The sequence below is a fragment of the Pavona decussata genome, unplaced genomic scaffold (assembly GCF_977016875.1).
Source record: "Pavona decussata unplaced genomic scaffold, jaPavDecu1.1 SCAFFOLD_218, whole genome shotgun sequence".
In the NCBI taxonomy this organism is placed as follows: Eukaryota; Metazoa; Cnidaria; class Anthozoa; order Scleractinia; family Agariciidae; genus Pavona; species Pavona decussata.
Genome location: NW_028145623.1, coordinates 306,665 through 328,567, shown reverse-complemented (window position 1 = coordinate 328,567; position 21,903 = coordinate 306,665). Strand labels below are relative to the sequence as shown.

Here is a 21,903-nt window from a genome sequence, read left to right as displayed (position 1 = left end):
ACAATTATTAAGCTTTGGGGTTGAAAAGCTAGTTTTTCCAAGGGGCAACTACTGTATCAGACTGATAGTCCGTAGGCAGTAACTCTGTATTGTTGTAATTATTGCTCACCACTAAATTTTCTTCCAAACAAAAGCCACTGGGCTCTGAGCCTGGCATTTCGAATTTACAGCTTACCAATGGAACCCTGAAGTGGAAGTGTCATGGTGATTTCGACATTTTTTTGCCAACAATTTAGTTAGAAAATACTCCCAGAACATGAAGAGAAAGAATTGACTGAATGCAAGCCACCTGTTTGGTATTGCATTAGAACAATGTGGAGGTTTCCATGGCCAAGTACTTTCCATCAGCGCATTTTTCACCAGATAAAACCTATATCCTAAGGAACCTTGCCACAAATGAATACTGTCATGTTTCACAATAAATTTAAACCAATCAGAATCTTAAAAAAAAAATAGTGGTGAGCTATAATTAAGTACAGTGTATTAATTAAATATCCCTAACATCTTAACTTACATACACAATTTTTACCATAATTTCTGGTTGCAACATGCATGTTAAAATGTGCAAACTTGTGTGCACATTCACTTCCAGAATCTAACCTTGAGACAAATGTGAGACCGGCATGTAACCATTCAAATGAAAGCTAATAAGCACCACTCCCCTTAAGAGCAATTTATTACACTGCAAACGGCAGTTCTAATCTTTCAATTTGTGGCTCAAATTCTTACATGTGACCATTTATTAAAAAAGATCTGACCTTCCTTTCCTGTAGTACTGTATATTATGCGTTTAAGGTGTAAAGTGTGCATTATGCTCAAGTGTGACCATTCCAATGAAAGTTGTCAACTGGAAGTTGTTGTTTGCACTGATATTTTTTTCCCAAGAGGGGATACAAGCAAAAATGTATAAAATTCATGTACTGTCACCCTCAGCAACTGAGGCTTGATTTTGCAGGCTGAAGGCAAAAACATCACCCGTAGCAATGATCTCTCTTCTCGTCCCCCTTGATCCACAAGGAAAATGCCAATAGCTTACAAGGCTTTTTTAACAGGTAGTTAATAAGAAAGTCATTGGTATTCTTGAGAATACCTGAATGTGTAAGTTATTACAGTGGACTTTTTATCACTGCACATAACCTAGTATGTACTGTATCGACACACCTCATATGCAACAACATATCCTACTTAGGTGTTTAAGACCAAGGTCTTCAATGATCGTTATAGTACTGATCTTGTGTAGAACTGTCTTGAGCAAAGAACAAATTTACATCAAGATTATGATGCCACTGATGATGCTCTTTAAGAGACGTGTATCTTAGCTCTCTCAAAAGAAACTGCAAGCCTACAGTCAATTACTCGCTGCATTCTTCAAACTACAATTGCCTCCATTATCTAACAGACATCGGGGCTAAGCAGCTCTTGCTGCCTACCACAGCTGTACACCTTTTATGATGCACAATACTACAAACTATTTTTTTTACAAGGCTTTGACTTGTACCTGTATATAAGCATGCCATGTTCACAAAATCCATATATAAAATATATGTGGTGGTACTGTAGACAATTTTTTAGAACTTTACAAGTATCATTTCTCTTCAGACTTGTCTATTTTGTCTGCCAAGACTTTTAACAATGTACCTGTCTATAATCTGGAATTATATATAGCGCTAATATATTTTTTAATGGATTGGTCTTGCTACATTTTGGTGATTCTTCAATCCTATATAAATTATAAAACTCCACACATCCAAAAACAGAACAAAAATATCCAGTTGTAGTGAATCAGTTAATTCCAAACCCAATTGTATTGTTTATTGCTTCACTGAACACAGAATTTCAAAGAGATTTCAACCAAGTCATCAGCTACTGCATTTTCTCTGTAAAGACAGTAAACAGCAGAATCACACAATGTAGTCCAACCTAACCCTACTTACTTTTCTAAATGTCACTGACTATGTATTATGACATTGACGAACAATGCGTGGAAGGAGATCCCATCTGCGTTAGGACTTTGTCTAACCACTGAAGTGGACCATTTAGGTGAAGCTCAATCCAGCACGGTGTACTTGTGACAGTTTGTCTGCGATATTCAGCACCCCAGCCTTTGACAAATGACATTCTGATTGTGCACATCCGAGTTAATGCATACACTGCTTCAAAACCTTGATTGACAGATTGTGACAATAACTGTGCAAACTCTTGGTTGTTGAAGATCTTCAAATTACAACCAGGTGGAATCTTGCAAACAGTTGCGGGATGCCAGCCGTAACGCTGATTGCAGTTGGGGCTTTGTACAAATATACTACTGTCACTTAAACACTCTGCGAAGACTTCCCCACCAATGTAATACAGTCGTACGCCCTTTCCAATATGCTTGCGTGTCATCTCTATCTGAGGATTTCGGTTTATGTTCGACAACAGTCCTAAACAGAATCTATCTGAACCAGAAGGATCAGTAAAACCATCAACTGTAAGACTTGCTTTGGCAGCATAGAAACTCTCGCCAACTCTTGTGTTCATCTCATAATATGAAATCTGGCACCAATGGACAGGTTCTGTATACTGCACAGGTTGTGCATCTAATGGAATTTAACAAATTAAAATTGTACAAAAAGCTGAAAGCAAGCCTAAGCAGAGTGCTATGCTGATTCACTAACATGTACAGTGCAAGGATGGAAATGACAAAAGAGATCGATAGGCCTCCTTTCCCACCGAGGGCCAGTTTTCCAGCCAAAGCCCAAAGCAGCCTACCCTGATGGCCGGTTTCCCGGCCAAACTGAAGGACTTCTTGTTTTCTCTGGGAAACTGGACTCCATGTTCCATATATGAAAAACTAATTATTATGACAGTACATGCTTTGAAGTCAAAATGGCTATCATTTTTAGCAAACATGATGATGAAGAAAGTGCTGAATAACAGACAAGAAAACTTTACTTGCAACTTTTTTTGCCATTTTTAACACCAAATGGAAGCAAAGAATAATTTTATTTTGAGATGCAAATTTTGAGGTAAATTCTAAGCGTTGAAAGGAACATCTTTGAAATTCTTCAAAATAAATCTGGTGCGGTCTCTGGCAGAGTTTTTTAAGCCATAGGTGGAGATACAAGGATACAACATTAATTTGCTTAAATGTGATATGGGTACGTTTAGACAAAATATTAATTTCAATTGATCATAAAATCTAGTTTTGCAATGTTTTCAGGAAATATTGATGGATTTTTTTTTGTATGAAGTAAACATTTCTGTTTCAACAGAATTGTTTGTCTGATGTTTCCCTTTCTGTTGATGTAGTTTGTTTGTTTTGGTGTCTGCCAAGTGTACCAGCTCCGCATGAACATTTACGTACGCCATGTTTTACAAACAATTGCCAAAACCGCTGGTGTCTTCAGCATTTTTTCTTCCAAACTAGTGGTGGTGAAAGGGTTAAGTATGCAGAAGAATTCCTTCCAATAAATGACACCAGTCACAGCTCCCAAGCAGATTGTTCCTCTGCTACTTTTTAAATGTGTCAAGATTCTTACATTGTGCTTTACTTTTACATCTTCAATATAAACTGAAGTGGCAGCAGAGGTGTTGAGTGTAGGGCCGCTACTGATACCAGCACAGTGTTGAAAAGGCCACCCTGCCTAAATAAATTTGACTTGACTTGATATGAATTTGGTTGATTTAAAAGTTCAAATCTGCATGTCTTACCTACAAGTGATGGATCCGGTGATAAAGGACACTGATCTGTGAAGAAACCAGGGGTGACAAAAACATGAGAGAGTACTATTAACATCTACATCATTATATTGTCTTACATAGGAATGTCACTAAGAGCCAGCTACCAGATAATTTCACCATCTGAAAGAGACCTTATCACTTGCTGAAATTTTAACAGAACACAAATAGCTGTACTTGAGGCTAATTTTAAAGGTGCACAATTCGAAAGAGCTGTCTGGGTTTAGTAATGAGCCTGCTGGGATTTGTCTTCACTACATCCCTGGATTCAGTATGTAACAGGAAAGAGATCTATATAAAATACCAAGATGGTTACCAACCTGTCTGCATGCTTTGTGGTTGATCTCCAGACATGTCTGAACACTGATCCTCAGACATGTATCCTGTAGGTGTATCTTGAAAAAGAGAAAAACAATTTATTGCAAACATTCCTTGTTATGTAATCTGAGAACAATACACATTGGGCACAGTACATTCCAATGTTTCACTTTGAACAATTCTGGTGGCATCTTCTAAGACTCTTTTATTAGTCTTATCAAAACTTTTTTTTTTAATCTTTTTCCTCTTAAGAATCATTTTAGACTTTGTTTGTCAATTTTTTTTAGTATACCTTTCTAATTATCTTTCTACATGAAGGATTTTAAAGATATTTTTGGATTTGAGTTGGCAATGAGAATAGATAAGAAATTAGAATTGTAATCATTTTTTAGCAAGCACATTTGAACAGTAAATGTGGCTAAATGTAATTTAGGCAAAGTTAAAATCAAGGCAAGTGCTGGTCAGCGGTGCCCGTATGGCTGGGGCATGTGGGGCAGCCACTCCATTTTGCGTCTCTCCATATGAGAATCTCGTCTCACGAGAATCAATGAAGAGGAAATTTTGCTGAACTTAAGTTTCTCATGAGTAGAAAAACAGTTGCGATTGAACTCCATAAATTCAGCTTGTTGAGTGACAAGGGCATCCTGCTGTATCAACAACACTGACACTCAATTTGATATTCTCGCAAAAATTTAGCCAAAAAGCCAAGCCTTAGTACAAGCCAGTTTTTCAGCCTCTCTCAAGACAAGACTCTCGTCTTTCGAGACGCGACTCTCATCTCTCGAGATGCGACTCTAGTCTATCTAGACGAGAGTCGCGTCTTGCGAGAGGGTGGTAACTTACTTTTGAGTGGTACTGTATTTAACTCACTGCAGTGTTAATTGGGGACACTACAAATCAGTGAAATAAAATTATCTAAATTAAGATGGGAGGGAGGACCTTAAAAGTCTCAGAAAACAAAAACAATTAATTGAAAATTCTTATTCATTAATCACATTAATAGTTGTTGTTAGTTATCGCCTAACAAATCATGTTTGAGATGAATTTAATGTGATCTTACCAAAACAAATAAATTAAAAAGCGTGCGCAAATAAACTAAACATTCTGAATGAAGAAATCATCCTCAAACAACATCACAATCACAATCTTTTAAAGTCAATCCATCATCATGCCCTAGGCTCGCCATACATCATGACACTTAAAATAGCTCTTGACGCACAATCTGCCAAAACCAACTCTGAGATAGTGAACCAGAGAGTACAGAATCAGTCAATCCATGGTCCACCACTGGAAGAGAGATCGGGCAAGCCTCTTCAATGGAAAACCAAAACTGTCCACAAAACACAAGATGATGTGCTGCTTTCTGCCAAAGTATCCTGAGCTGGATCAAAGACTGTTGGAGTGGTTTTCCAAGCAGAGATAGATTCTACATTGTTACAACTTTTTCTTTTGCAACAAGACACTTGCTGATTGCATGAGCAATAAACCAGATCGTGTGACAAAGTTGTTTATCGCGATAATGAGAACCAAAGATTCTTATTTATCGGTTTTGAAGCCGTTGAAAAACATTGAATGTAACACTAACAGCAGGGAGAAGAGCAATGAGTCAGATTTTTATAAATAAACTGCTCTTTTAGGAGCCATAATCAAACAAACAGCTTGTTTAGGGGGCACCACATACTGTACATACAGTGCCGCCTGAATCCATATTCACATTGGCATGCATGAACCGCAAGGGCAGAACACGCGAAGGCCTGCGCGGTTCACGAGACGAAACCTAGGTTGAATGTTTTCCGAGGTCAAAAGGATGAGGCCTCAACACAATAACATCTTATAGCCTATTGTGGTTTTGTTTTCCGTTGAATAGATTTTTTCTCATGTAACTGGGCATGAAACATGAAATGTAGGAGACTAATCTCAGGACTGTTTTAGGTGCTGAATTTCCACCATCGCTTAATTTTACATACGCAAGCCGTCCATGGACTTTCTCTAGCCATTTAAATTCAAGCGCGTATGTGGATTTCCGTGAACAGATCCGAGAAACAGATTGAGCACGCGATTTGCTTTCCTCCAATGAATGTTGCATGGCTAGTGCGACATGTGTTGCCCGTAACATACATTAATTGTGACTTCCTCAAGTTCTTATTGAAAGGTTTCAAGTTAAATCAAAATTTAAAGGAATTCATAACCTTTACATAGAGAGAGAAATATCCTCCTCTCTTTCAAAAAAAATGTCAATGGTTTTTTATTGACGTTAATTTGGTGCGCTTTATGTCAGTTTTGAAAAGTAAGCATCATCTTGTCCGCTTTTGCACGCATGCAAGCAATGTTGTAATTTGCTTCTAATCCATGCTTTTGTGTATTTACTTACCTAAGTGGCCGGAAATAATATTTTAGTGTGTACTTTTTCTAGTATGAAGAAACGGACGTTTTTACTCGAAATTCTGACACAAGAAAATCGAAAATACAGTATGCAAATCATTCGCATGGAACCTTTTCAATAGCAGCAGGCCGTGCCGACAGCTGTGTTCGTTTGTAGTTTTGCTGAAGATAAAGGAAATTATTACGTTTGAATACTGCACAAATGCTACTTGACACTCGGCAAACAAAAAAAGTTTCATTCGTTATACAAAAGAAGAAAAATATTTGTGGAAAACAACTGAAAGCATTACGCATGCAAATTGCAAACAAAATTTATGGAAGCATGACAACACTGACAACGCTTCATTCGCCATAAGGTTTTGATCAATTTGTTTGAAAAATTTCAAGTTCTACACGGATACTTTGATAGCCGATTTACTGAGCAATAAATAATAAGTTATACAAGTCGAAGTTTAACTTCAAAGTCCTTCGTGTTGGCAATTAAGAGCACGAAGACGCGGCCTTTGAAGAACGCGTGATTCCCTAGGCTTCGTCTCGGTTTCGTCTCGTGCTTTGTACATTCCTCTCAAGGTGGACGCAAGGACAAAACGCGTGCACTGCCCTTGCGTCCACCTCATGAAACCCGCGGCCTATGTACATATGGATTCATGCGGTACTGTATATTAGAAAAGTCAATGACCAACAACTAACAACTCCTGCGTTTGTGTTTCCTTCCATTTATTCGGCTTTAATGAGAATAGACACTGTATGTCCATTTTGTATTGTTCTGGTGTGTCAGGAAAAGTTTTGATCAAGGCAAAATATTTCGGCTATAAGCCGAATCCCCTTTTGAGTCATTTTTTTACCGAACACTAGCTTGAGTTTCAGTAAACATCACTCAGCTTACAGTACCGCCTGGAACTATTGACCCATCGGGACTAGGGCATACCTCGTCTTTACCGCGGGTAGTGGCCGCGCGTCCACCTAGGTGAAAACACGGTCGTTCCGCGGTGAAGACGAGGTGCAGTGTGCCGCGGTAAATTTGCCGCGGGAGAAAAGACGAGGTGTGCCGCGGGAAAGAACAATGAGGACTGGTTGCATTTCTAAAATAAGCGTTAGCGTGAGCGTGAGCGTGAGTGAAGACATTTATACTGCAAGTGTTCGAGGTGCGAAGAATCGGTGCTTAACCGAAGGAGTAATTTGAAGTCAAAATGGCGTTGGGTAGTTCAAATATTGAAATCCTAAATCTTTGCCTCGGCAAATGTTTGTATTCCGTCTTTTCAGAGATAATAAAAGTAACTAACAATCCAACACTTGAAAGAAGCTTGTTACATGTATCTCCGAGGGTATGTTAAATACGCAGCGAAATACGTGTACGTTGATTTACCTGCTTTTCAAAACACTCAGTGTAAGTTTACGAAAGAGAGTTCGCCGAATTGTCATAAAAAAATCCCTTTTTTAAAATTTAGTTTTCTTAATTTGTTCATTTCGATACAAGCGATGAGGCAAACGTCTTGTAAATTAACCGTAATTTGCATAGGAGCAAGTTTGACGTTTGTTTTGCACTCGTGGGAACCGCCGCTTCCGATTCGTCAGCTTTTTTTGTACGTGTCCGACCAAACAGCTGCTAAAAATATCTCCTGAATTGTAGGGCAAGCTTGTGTTCTAAAAAATCGGATATTGAGAGGGAATATTATCTTGTTGCAGTGCCAAGTCCATTTTAAAAGAAAGAGGTTTTAAATAGACTGTAGACACAAGCGACAAAATTTGCGAAGCCAACACGAGGGTTTCAAGTTACAATAACATCGTCATGTGCGAACATATGTTTTATAATCCGTAAATTTCGTGGGTCAGTTTTTTTTCTTTTGCTTCTCCTAACTTAAAATTGAAACAACTTGGCCAAAAATACAAAGTAAACAGCGGACTAACATTCTGGAACACTGCCGTGTTGCATCAAACAGCTTGTCACGTCAGGAGTCCGATTGACAATGACCGACAATGTGTTGGAATTGCAATTATTATTCGGGCGCTGAGCGGCACAAAACATGCCGAAATATTATTTGTTTTCTATTTATAAATGATTTTAAAAGGTCCGGCAAACGGAACTCCACAGACTGTGTCGGAAATTCAAGTTCGCTTGTTTTTTCTTGAGCAAATCTGCACGCTTCGAAGCTTCGATAGTGAATATTGCGCACTGTCCACAAGAAGTCTCCAAATATTTTGGGTATACCGAGTTTTGAGATATTAAATCAGAATCTTCCTCAAAGGATTTTTCAAATGTGGTCGGATACTCAAAAACGGATTCTCATTATCTTCAAATGGTTCAAGCCTTCAAGGGCCGAGAATCATATGTGTATCGCACATGATCGTCATCCCTAGTTAACGTTCTTCGGTGCGATTTTGTCCTTAGAAGCTGACGAACCAAAACACAAAGCAAAGGAGACAAAAGCGTATTCAAACTCTACCGCGTCTTTTCTTTACCGAGGTTTTACCTAGGTGAACTTTCCCGCGGCAACTTTGGAGCCATACCGCAACCGAACCGAGGAAAAAAAACGTCCTACTGCGGGAATACCGAGGGAAACCCGCGAGTAGGTCCCGCGGCAACGACGCGGCAAATGGGTCTATAGTTCTAGGCGGTACTGTATACGGTAATCACTGCCACAAGTACTTACCAGGTAGCTGAAATTGTGAATTTGTTGGTTCTTGGGTGGGAAATGATGTATTTTCTGGTCTGATGTGTTCTAACAGAGGAGGGCGCTCTCTAGGAATATCTGTCGTTTGACGAGGTACAAGCACTGGAGGAAGCACTGAAAAAATACAAAATTACAATATTAGAAAGCTACACATACTGTTGGTGATGAATGGGTCAATGACTCTGTATTCTCATAGCCCTGCCTACAATATACCTATAACGTGCAAGGTTCAACCAAATCACCATCAAAAAGGCACTGTATGCTGTTAACAAATTGTAAGGAGAGACTCTTATAAACTACCACAGATGTGGAAAGTTCTTAAGTAGCTATACAAGCTTTGAAACCCTAACTTCCACAGAAAATCTGTTTAGCCACATATCTACCACTGCAGATAGCTGTGTTTGGAAGATACACATAAAATAATTCTTCTCTCAGTCTTGCCTCTTCCCCATTACTGCAGATAGATGATTAAGCAAGGTTTCTAATGTCTATTTTCCTCTGCTTCTTGAACTGCCATTCATAGGCTGTTCTCTTCCTTGATGGTTAAGGATCTTTGCAGAACTTTTTAAGTCAAATATATTTTCAACGTTATCTTGATCAGGAAAAACCTCATTTGAATTTACTTTCAAGACACAATTTACATAATTATACACTACATGTACATATCATACACTACATATCAGAAAATCATAACCATTTCAGATTTTTCAGTGATGACAACAAAGTTTAAAGACAAACAGCAAGATTCCAGGCACTTTTCATTTGTAACACACAACAAAGAACAAATGATAAAATTAATAACACTAGCAGAATATCACAAGAAGAAGAAAGCAATTCACGATCACAGGAGAAAATAATCTCGAAAGATCCTATAGCCACTACTATGATCGCTTCTTCAACCATGAAAATAATCCAACATCTTTTTGAAAATGTTGATTGAAATACTTTCAAATTGAGAATGACAGAATTCACATATCCTCCCTAAAGTTAAATTGATTATCCACACAAATTCTTTGCTGAGTCAGCAAAGAGGAGCACATATACTAAAACCCAACCAAATTTTTTCAATTGCACTAGAATTGCTGGCTTGAACTGTTATCACTAGGCGATACATGTATGAAAATTGAAAACACTATAGGGATAAACCTCTTGTCTAAGTATGTTTCCTGATTCACACAAAAATAAAGAAACATACTAAAAGCAGTGAAATGCTAAGAGCTTTAACTTGACTCCCAACTTTTTCTAATGGCAAATGCTTGAGTGCGAGGCATAATATTCCTACAAATATATGTCTTGTCCTCTCTAAATGCACATCTAGTCAAACATACACTGTATCAAGTTCTAAATAAAATCATACGATTCCCAGAAAAAAAAAAGGGATACTTGAATTAACGTCAAGACAGACCTATACACTGTGCTCAAGCTGTATGACAATTCTTAGGCCTTAGGGCCTATACATTCATTTGCAAATCATTGATCAGATTTCAGATTTCCCATGCATTGTGTGGCAGATGTGTAGAAAACATGAACACAAATCAGGCCTTTTGCTTTGCTATTACCGTTTTGTTTCTTCAAATTATCAATGCTCAACAGCAGCAAATGTTTGCTTCTTTCATCCTGTATCATTGGCACTAATGCTACTAGACTCTGCTCGGTTCAAGTTCGGTTGAGCCGGCATAGGGTTAAAGTATCCAAAGTCTTGAAAATCATTGAGAAAGATCCCAGCACATAGTAGAATGGAACATCCATCCATGTCAGAAGTATGCAGGTAATGACAAAGTTCCTGCCGATTGAATATTGAATGGTAGAAACTAGGTCAAATTGATTAGCGCTGACAGCTCTGGAAGAGGTTTTTTTGTTTTCCTCATTTGTTTTTTCAAATTCAGCCTGCCCCACCTATACACCATGGCATCTTTGAAGTTTTTGACACAATTTTCAATTCTACTTAAAATGATGGTAGCATTAGGAAGCTTGGCATGATGACAGCTTTTATCTTAAACAAACAAAAATTTTCATCAAAATTTCCCTTGTGCGACCCTGCCCTTATTGCACATAGAATCCAACAAGAATGAATGGATTATGTTGGATTCACCAGCGGTGGTAAAGAAGTTGATATTAACGGGAGTCCATCCCTTTTCAAATTATTGGTCTATCTTGTGAATATCCATATCGTGAACTACAGTGTAGCTCCACTTTAAGGGGGCAATTCACCTAAACGCCATTTTTCTGCCACTTCACATGGCTTTAACGGCAATTTCTCATTCACGCTTCAAGCAATCCAGAAACCCTATCATTATCCCGTGAATCTGTGTTGTGGGTATTTTGTAAATTTTTGGGTGATTTTTGGATATATTTGGGAGGAGTAGTTTTTTTTAGAAGGATTGGTTAAATTAAGAGAAATAAGAAATATTGAAGATTTAGTGAAGTTTAAAAATTAGAATTTGTATTTAATAATTAATAGACGGATACCAGTTAGTCCACTAACAACCCGGGGTGCTCTTGCGTGGGTATCAACTGTCTGTTGGTGTTCCAAAAATCATTTTCTTTCTTCTATCCCTTCTCAAAACCTCTTTAAATTTCAGTCAAATTTAGGTAAATTGCCCCCTTAAGCAGATTCGGGCTGACTTATACTAAACTCAACTAGAATCTAACTTGTGAATCCATTAATTACCATAACAGATGTTGAGCACTGACGTTAGCACTGACATACACATAAATGCTATCTGCTTTGGCTTAGATCTGCTTTGTATCCTCCTGATGGCTCTCTTATCTCACTGGTAGTGATGATAGTAAAAACTGGATAGTTAAATTATCAAGTTTTCCCTTGTCATCACAAATGAGAAAAAGCTTGTTGCATTCATCTAGGCTCTGGAGCAGGTGACACAACAAACACAGAATAACCTTACTGTCGCTATGGAGACTGGTGGAAAGATTTCCGCAATGCGCCAATTATTTACTATGCAAGACTGCTGTATAGCAGGAGCCCGGTAGCCTGGGGTGCCCAAGAAAATGTTCTGGGTGCCTAAGTGTTTTGCAGCAGCACCTAACGCTTCACATGTTGGGCTCCTAACTGGCAGAGTTCTTCTGCTTTTGGCCTTGTAGGATCCTTGAATTTTTTCTTTGGAGACAGCCTTGCTATGCATACATTTTCTGTCTCAAGCCTCATTCATTACTTTTGTTTATTTGCAATAGATATTTATAGTAGAATGCATAATTAATACATGGGTTGTATTAAAATCCTGTCTGGGGGCAGGCTAACAAAATAAAATGCGATGAGGTACTAGAGCATCCTTACTAAACACAATCTTGCCAAAGTGTTTGCTATGTGATAACAGACAAAAACCAACAGACAAAGAGAAATAAGCTGCTAAAAACAAAGCACCTAACCTTAGATTTTCCGAGAAAACATCAGCGAGCATAAGAAAACAGTTCACAGACACAAAGCTTTAGCAATAATAAGCATTAAACACCACTAGAGATTCCCTTGGAAATTATAACTGACAGATCTAATTAAATGATAAGCTTGCATTCCAAGAGAAAATACTAATGTTAAAAAACGCAGTAGCATGTACAGTTGTACACTACTGTAAAATATTCGACTTTCACTTCTAAAAAATAAGGAAAAGGAGTTTTAAAACTGCTTAACTTCCTACGGGAAACAAAAGTATTAGATTTAGTAATTATGGCATTAATTCCCAAGGCCTTTAATCAACTTCCTTTCAATATAAACAACAATAAATTTCAAAGATAATTGCACCTTCTCCAAGTGATGTTTTACTGGATGTTAAAAGGAAATACAAGCTAAAACAGTAAAGCTTAACATTTTACAAGTAAAGGAATTTCCGTAGCCTCTCAAGCTTGACAAAAAAACCAAACGGAAAATCAAGTAAATGAAATCCAAATTTGATCATAACGTTTACGAGATAACAGAAAGTTTTTAGATAGGAGCACGAGGGAACTCCCTTCCGGACTTAAACAAACCCAAATCTTTTGTATTTTATTTCTCTGTATTGTTTTCTCCCAGACACAAGGCATGTATAAAGATTCCCACTGTTATGCATTCAATCAAATCACCGATAAACTAAGGTTATCGTGTATCTAAAATAACCCTCGCTAGTATTCTTTCCACATAACCTCTGTCCTCAAAAGGACGAAAAGGAATAAACATATTTTCACGCTCACAATACTAAAACAACAAAATATATCACAAAACAGACCTTTTAAAGAAAAGAACCATTCGCGACGGCAATATTGTTTTTTTTTTTACATACACTTCATCATTCAGAACAACATCTAGGCAATTCGAAACATTCGGGAATCTTGAATTTGCGGATTCACTGCCAGTGGTTGATTTTCAACTTGCTCACACCTCGTGTCAAAACACATTTCTTTACACTTTGAATACAAAACAAATCGCGGCTGTGATAAAATTTTTCAACGACCTCTAAATCAATATAAAACTATACTGAAACAATACATCATTGAGCACTGTCAATTTCTGCAAAAAGTACTTGAAAGTTCGCTTAGCGTGATGCATCGCTAACATAAACACACAAACTTAATTGTCAAACATACAATTCACTAAATCGCACAGTTGATTTCCACCAGAAACCTGGATCTAAGCAACCAGAACAGTAAAAAGGTTAAAATGAAGTGACAGTAACCTGCATGGTCGAAATAAACCAAGATTTTCTTGTTCATTGTAAATACAGTGTACACTATATATACACAACAAAACGCAACTTTGAATCGACAACAGTTCGTTTTTTCAAACAAAATTGACATTAAATCTTTAAAAATGGTACAAAACGACCGCTAAAACATGACTTTTTTAAGTGACAAACGATAAGAAAACCTACGCCCAAATACTCCGTCGCAATTTTACGTACACGTACTACAAGATCAATGGGAGTTACGAAAAATTCAACATCAAAAAATGACCACGAGAAATCCTTGCATCTGTTTTGAAATGTTAACAGATCAGATCGGATCAAAGGATGCATCTGGTCAAGAAAAATTCAATGTTGTACGTCAAAAAGCAGCTGATACTACGAACTGCTCGTTCACAACAATGCCAAACTATCACGTTCCTTACTTCGTAAGTCTACGGAAACACATTTTCAGTTTTTCAAACACATGTTCGATTACGATTAGAACAAGAAATTCGCGAGCGCATTTAGAACTCTTTTGGTCAATAAATATCGTTCGGAAAGCTACTTTTAAGTGGCGATTTGTCTAGCACCTTTAACTCAAGGGCACTGCATTTCTTTAGTTAGAAGAAAAAATACACATTTCCTCGCTTACAATTTGGTAATTATCGAACACATGCACGCCAAGGGTGTAATTACGAAAGGCCACAAAAATATGTATACTCTTCACAACTGATGCATTACGATGTTTTGCTATTATCTTCGCCTGTCATCCCCGCTGCTTTGATGTAGACAAACTATAAATTCACCTTAAGTAAAATATAAATACGTTCTGACATGGGCAACGATAGTGAAGGCACGAACGTTGAACAAAATAAAGTTCCACGCGCTGAGATCAAAACAAACGAGTTCGACTAATTGGCATGCGACGCTCAACGAACACGTACAAAGCCTTAAAACTTCTACAAACCCGCAATGCAGATCTTCAGCAGGGAACTGTACAAAACACTTTTTTGCAAAATTACCTGGTGTTTCCACTCGCTGGTAATGGAAAGGATTCACACAAACTTCGTCCTTCTTCAAGCTAAAGGCGTACTCGCACGACTCAATCGGTCGTAGCTCGTGGTGGCTTTGCAAGTCAGGCCAACGCCATAATCTACAGTAAATTACATGAGGCAAGCCTTTACGATGTGACACTTGCAAACGACCGTCTAGACTGCGAGGAATAGTGACACATTTTGTCGGAATGCCCGGGTTAGTTATCGCTCTTTCCAGCTCCTCAAGGCCTCCGGTTTTCTTCAACTTTTTCACCAAACTCTTGACCGCTTTCTCGGCCCATTTGTCATCGTCGTCTGTACTTCGTTTCCAACCCAACAGTCGTTTTACTATGGGCGGTGTAAAGGGAAGAAGCGAAGTCATATTTCAAGAACAGCTTCGCCACTACCGTCCCTTTCCAATCGACAAAACCTACCACTAAACTCTTTCTACTCTACGAAGTGAGCTCTGCTTCTTCTCGTAGCACAGGATCGAGTCCACCTTTGACTGACAGCTGAGGAAAGAACGAGTTTGCAGCCAATCAGGAATTGTTTCCCATTGACGTCACACTCTATTGACATTGGCACAATGCTTCATGTCGGCTTTGTGGTTGATAAAGCTACACGTGATTCTAATAAAAATCTTTCCCATTATTTCTGTTCCGGCTTCTTTTCATGCATTTGTTTCAGTTTCTCCTAACAGATACAATTAACAACACGTTTCAACTAAGTGATGCGAAGGAACTCGAAAGAAACACATTACTGAAATATTAGCAAAGTAGATTACATAACAAAAACAAACAGCTATAAAAAGCTTCCAGATGGGCAGCTTCAATATGCATCACTAGGCAACACCCAGGAGACATTTTCGCCCAGAGCATTACCGGAATTTTTGGGCAGCACTAGATGGATAAATCTGGAACCTGAAATCTGGAATCTGGAATCTAGAATCTGGAATTTGAAATTTGGAAAAGAAAACTGGAAGCCAGAATCCGGAATCGGAAACTACAATACGGAAACTAAACATTTACTGCTAGCGAAAAAGTTGAATGTTTAGTTGGAATGAAGTAACGTCCTTGTCAAATGCAAATTTTATATTTTTCGGTACGTGACTCGACACCAGAGAAAAAAATCTACGTATTTCCCGCCAATGAAAAATGAGTGTTCCTACGGTTTAAAAATGTAAAAATGATCGCCCACGAAGTAAAGAAAATTAATTTGATAGCCTATAAACGGCCTCTATGTTTTGCTTTGAAACCGTATTAAGATTTCTGGAGACCACAAATATCACCTACAGTAACTGCGTTCACAAGGCCGGTTTCATTTTCCATGGCCATCTCTACGGTCTGAAGAAATTCACGTTGTCTCTCACCTGTACGTTGTCTCTCTCTGTCCCTTAAGACATTGCTTCCTTTATAAACAGCGTTTAATTTTATGCCAACGAGTGCGGATTTATTTATTTTTTTATTCCGTATTTTTTAACCCAGGTCATATATTTCACCATTTAATATTTCTCTCTCCATTCTAAGAAACTTATTTCAGGATTCCTCTAGATTCTGGTTTCTGTTTTCCGGATTCCGGATTCCGGATTCCGGCATTTAGTGCTGTCCCGAATTTTTCGACCATTTTTGCATTTAAGTCTCTTAATATTAAAACCGAGGATCCATTAACTCAATTACTGTCCCAAACGCGAGCGAAAGAGGCATGTAAGGTTATTACGTGAAAAAAAAATGTAGAGTGTAGAGCTAATCAAACAACGTTTATCACTATTAACATTGTTTTCATTGTACAATATTTCGGCTAGCCAGACCAGCCTTCTTAGGTACAGATGTTACTAACTATTATGGTAAAAATTTCATATCATATTAGTAGCACTAACATAACAGATTAATTGCCCACCTGTACATTGAATCACTTAGATACGACGAAATAATTTTAAAAACACGATCATCGTTCACGCGGCTTTTGCTGTCTCCAAGTTTTATTCATTACTGAGATGTAATTCTTTCCTGAATTTTATTTTCGTCATTTTTTTCCTTTGGAGACAATAAAATCAACACTCGGATGTATTTAACAAATTGACGGCAGTTTTCTATGGTCTATACTCTTTTATTAAAAACTGCATCATTGTATAATGCAATTCGAGGGATTTGATTGGCTTAGCGGCCATGGTATATGAGCAATTATGCCATGGCCGAGAAATGGCGACCATTAAATTGCCTTCTGGTCGTTCTTGCACAGCGAAATCAGTAAGATCTAGCAATATTTCTCGGTTGTTTTTAATAAAACAATTATTCCACTTGCGCTTGTTGGATGTGAGATGATTATAGCCAACTCGGCGCTACGCGCCTCGTTGGCTATCTATTACTCATATCCAACGCGCGCTCGTGGAATAATTGTTAAATAGACCTTAAAATGACGTCAAAAAATGTTCAAAACTCAAGTGGAACCACGAGCCGCAGGCGAGTGGTTTCACTGCCAAGTTTAGACCATAGAGTAGAGTATAGGCCATAGAAAACTATAGACCATAGAAAACTGCCGTCGATTTGTTTTTTACAATAACATGGAAAAAGTGCGAGGGGGATTGGCTTTTTTTTTTTTCGTTGAGAAAGCGCGCGCGTTACATGTGACGTCACTGTTTTATTGTCTGTACTCTTATAGACAATAGCTACGAGCCAATCAGCGCGCGGGAATTTGGACAGTTATTGTAAAAAATTGTATGCATGCATAGCGCACACTACATTAATGCATGCTAAAAATCTATACTGAGTACAGGTAACCCGGGTTTTTCATTGTTTTCTTCGCACCATACATGAGACAAAGTTCTAGAATGGACTGCCAGATAGCGGAAAGTCAAAAAGTTTAAAGTTTTCCTGAACTTCAGCCGATACGAAATTCAGAACATATCTTTATTTTCGTTGTCCATAAAATTCGCTAGAGATTTTTAAATACTATAAAAAACTACAAGGATAAAAAAGTTAAAAAAAAAATAATAATAATAAGGATCACTGAGGACCAAGCGTTTTCAACACCCTGAAGATGACTCAATTAGTCGAAAACGTTTGGTTCTTAATCCTTTTTTTAACGTTTTAGCCTCGAAAATAGTATTTTTTTAATATCTTTATTCATCTCCACAGAATACATCAAAACAGCAACAATTATTGACAAAAAAGAACAAAATTTTGAACGGAGAAAGAGCCAGGTTTAACTGATACTTACCCTTTAACATACAAAGATATATGGTTGAATTGTGAAGGAGAAATTCTTTTTTTTATTATTTATTTATTTTTTTTTTGAAAAAAGAAAACGAAAGAAAATAGATATAACATAAACACAGGCCGCTCAGATCCGAGTGGAGCAAGCCGTCCGCGCTAAGACCGCATTTCCGGCGTGGTTGACCTTCCACCCGCCATCTTGACTTCACTTTGGTAACGCCATTGTGCACTAGCTTCCGCCAGGGCGCAGTTTCCGCCATCTACATGCCCGCTCCACCCCTTTCATAGACACAGGACAAAACTATTAATAACGATGATAGTAAGATCAGAACAATTATACTAAGTCGATCTTAATATTAAGAGAAGTACAATTTCAAAAGAACTACCTTAAATAATTTCTTATGAGGAGTTTGTTCGAATAGATAGAGGGACGCCATTCCAGATATACCGTCCAATAATAGGAGGGAAAAATTTTGGATATTGATTCGACTGAATTGTAGGAATCTATAACAGTTCGGTGGAAGCGCTACAAGTAGCACAATTATGTCGCTCAGATATAAAGGGAATTTAGAAATTTGATGATTTCATGTCATAAATCGTAAAGAAAAAGACAAGTATGTAAAAATTTAAACGGTGTACTCGATTTTTACTTCGTTTTTAACAATATAAAATCATTATAAATTCATGGCTACAGCACTGATGTTTGTTTTGGTAACCTATTTGAATAAATAAGTATTCAAGGCCAAGTTCAAGAACCACTCCCCCGTGCGGCACGTGGTTCTGACCCTACGGCTATTTCAGACCAAAATATGTAATTTTCTGCTAGCCTTTTTCAGACCTGAGCCTCTAGAATTCACTACCCGTTTTCAGAATTCAGACCAAAATGGTTAAAATCTTTACCCTACTTTAGACCATAGTTAATTGAGGGACTGGTTAGGAAACCTTGCCATGAAAACAATGCTGCTGCAATTTATGTTGGAAGGGCCGCGACCCTTCACAATCCTTTGTTTTAACGTTCACACCACAGTTGAATAGGGAGCTTAAGCAACGACGACGGCGACGGCAACGACAACGCCGCAAAACAATAGGTTTAATGAGCAAAAACAATCGCTCTGCACGTGCGTTTTGCATTTTGGTACATTTCTTTGCCGTCCTCTGCAAAACAACAGCGTGAAATGACCACATTTAAGGTTTTGTGGAGAACGTGAACGCACGACGGTGAAGTTTTCATATTCTTTCTTAACTTGTACGCCACTCCTACCAATTTGGTTCCTGGATAGTTCACCATTTTAATTTGTAAAATTTGAGCGAGTTGAAATAATCGCGAAGTAGCACAAATGAAATAAAGATATATTTTCAGGTGACGTTTTCGTTGCCGTTGCCGTCGTCGTTGCTTAAGCTCCCTAATATCTAACAAAAACGTTTCCATTGGTCAGTTGCTCCAAAACATTCCAAATTCTATTGTTGTTTGGGCAGGGTTAAGGCCAAAAGGCAAACAAAAACATATAACAAAGAAGTTTGTCAGGTTTCCTAACCATTGCCTTCAATTCACTATGTTCAGACCGAAACGGCTCAAAAATTCTTACCATACCCTAATAATTTGACATTCGCGCCGCACATACGTAAAAGGGAGCTTAAGCAACGACGACGGAAACGGCAACGAAAACGTCACCTGAAAATATATCTTTATTTCATTTGTGCTACTTCACGATTATTTCAACTCGTTCAACTTTTACAAAAATGGCGGACTATCCAGGGACCAAATTGGTTGGAGTGGCGTACAACTTAAGAAAGAAAATGAAAAATTCACCGTCGTGCGTTCACGTTCTCCACAAAACCTTAAATGTAGTCATTTCACGTTGTTGTTTTGCAGAGGACGGCAAAGAAATGTACCAAAATGTAAAACGCACGTGCAGAGCGATTGTTTTTGCTCATCAAACCTATTGTTTTGCGGCGTTGTCGTTGCCGTCGCCGTCGTCGTTGATTAAGCTAGCTCCCTAAGGCCCGGTTCATACGTCGAACTTTACATGAGCCGAACCTAATCATTTGGTTCGGCGCATGTAAAGATCGACGTATGAATCAGTTAGGATCGACAGATTTGTATTTGGGTCGACCCGCCTTTCTATTCGACTGCGCCAGTCGAATAGAACGGCAAAAGTTCGACTTCGATTCATACGTCGAACTTTACATGTGCCGAACCAAATGCATACGTTACGCATAAATTAAATAAATTATATCTATCCCAGAGATCTGCGCGTTCCATCGACTTAGCATGCGCAAAGGACTTCAAAAGCGCTTTACATGAATTTAAAAATTTTATATAAAAATATAATAACTATAAAGAATCATAAGAAATATCAATAAAAACTAATACTAAAATAAACTATTGACCACCCCCAATTCCATTTTACCAAACAAGCTTTTTCATCTTTCCCGCCATTTTGAATCTTGTTGAGAAAAAACAACAGCCGCTGACCACGAAAATCTACTTTTTCACTTGAGCTTTAATTAAGTTCGACTTCAGTTAGGTTCGACGTCTGAATCAACTGCCGAACTTAATTATTTGGGTCGACCTTAATAGGTATTAGGTTCGGCTCATGTAAAGTTCGACGTATGAACCGGGCCTAATATATATAGTACCCCCGGGGTCCAAGGCCAGCGGCCTCGCCACACAGCTGACAGACCGTGCGGAAGGTCGCGGGTTCAAACCCCAGCCGGAACAACACTCAGGGCCTTTAAATTACTGAGGAAAAGTGCTGCCTTTATAATGACATCTGCAAACGGTTAGACTTTCTACTCTTCTAAGATAGGGACGAGAAATCGTAGGTCCCGTCTCACAATACGTGTTCCTGAAAATCTGCGGGACGTTAAAGAACCCACACACTGTTTGAAAAAAGTAGGGGACGTAATCTCCGGTGACCAATGTTGTTGTGTATTCATATTTATTATTGCACTGTTCTGTCATTTCTCCAAATACGTATAAGACCGTAATACGTTAAAGTGTTCCGGTTTGACCGGTTTTCAACAGAGCAAGTACGGACAAGACAAAAAGACATTCCAACCTCGTTCCCAGGAAGAGGAGAGACGCTGGGAACGAGATTGAGACATTTCACTGGCTTTTTGTGTCGTTTACGTCATTCGCACACGCCGGTATACTGGTGGACAGTAAAATGCCGGGTGTATTTCAACACTCTTATCGGAAACGAGAAGCCAAAATAACAAAATATTTTTGTAGTGGAATAATAAATCTCTTATTCGATGGTTTTACATATAATGCACGCGGACATTGCATTTTGCTCATTGCTCGTATTTTTCCTCGCCGCTTCACGGCTTGGAAAAATACCACACAACTCGCAAAATATCCGCGCGTATTATATGTAAAACTATCGAATAAGATATATGTATTTCACATTCATGCGTGAGTTAAGTTGGGTGGGTGAGACCAAAATATGGAGTGATGGCGTTTGCCAGTGGTGCCTTTTCGTGCTGACGTCCGTTCTCACGGACGTCATGGGGTGAGAGACTATGTGATACGTGCGGTATATAAATACATTACCACCTGCTAAAAGATACCGCTTTGACTTGCTCGATAGTATACTTACTTTGGCCTTGCATCTGGGTGATCCAAGAGTGATCTATTTACATACAATTACAGACTCATTATAATAAGTGGAAATATCAAGGGCGCGATGGCCTGCGAAAAAGCCGAAAAGGAGGACGAGAGGGGATTTTGAGGGAAGAAAAAAGGAGGAGGGTATTTTTTCCTCCCCTCTTTTTTTGGCAACTTCCCTCTCCATTGTGGACGCCGTGAGTTCTATTGGATGGATGCAGATGATACTCAGTTAGTCGAATTTTGTATTATTGACTTTCTTGTACTCTGATTGGTCCACACAAAACGAAACCATGGCCTAGG

The 21,903-nt window shown here is 38.4% G+C and overlaps 1 protein-coding gene across 1 annotated transcript; it reads right to left on the bottom strand.

Moving 5' to 3' along the window:
• Positions 1–1,574: 1,574 nt before the first annotated feature.
• LOC146459578 (SMAD family member 3-like) lies at positions 1,575–15,269 on the bottom strand. The gene is made up of 5 exons (XM_085089210.1): positions 14,767–15,269; positions 9,072–9,206; positions 4,041–4,115; positions 3,694–3,729; positions 1,575–2,579 (listed from the first exon to the last, which is right to left on the bottom strand). The coding sequence occupies exons 1-5, from the start codon at positions 15,158–15,160 to the stop codon at positions 1,960–1,962; spliced, it is 1,260 nt and encodes a 419-aa protein (XP_084945336.1). The 5' UTR covers positions 15,161–15,269; the 3' UTR covers positions 1,575–1,959.
• Positions 15,270–21,903: the final 6,634 nt, after the last annotated feature.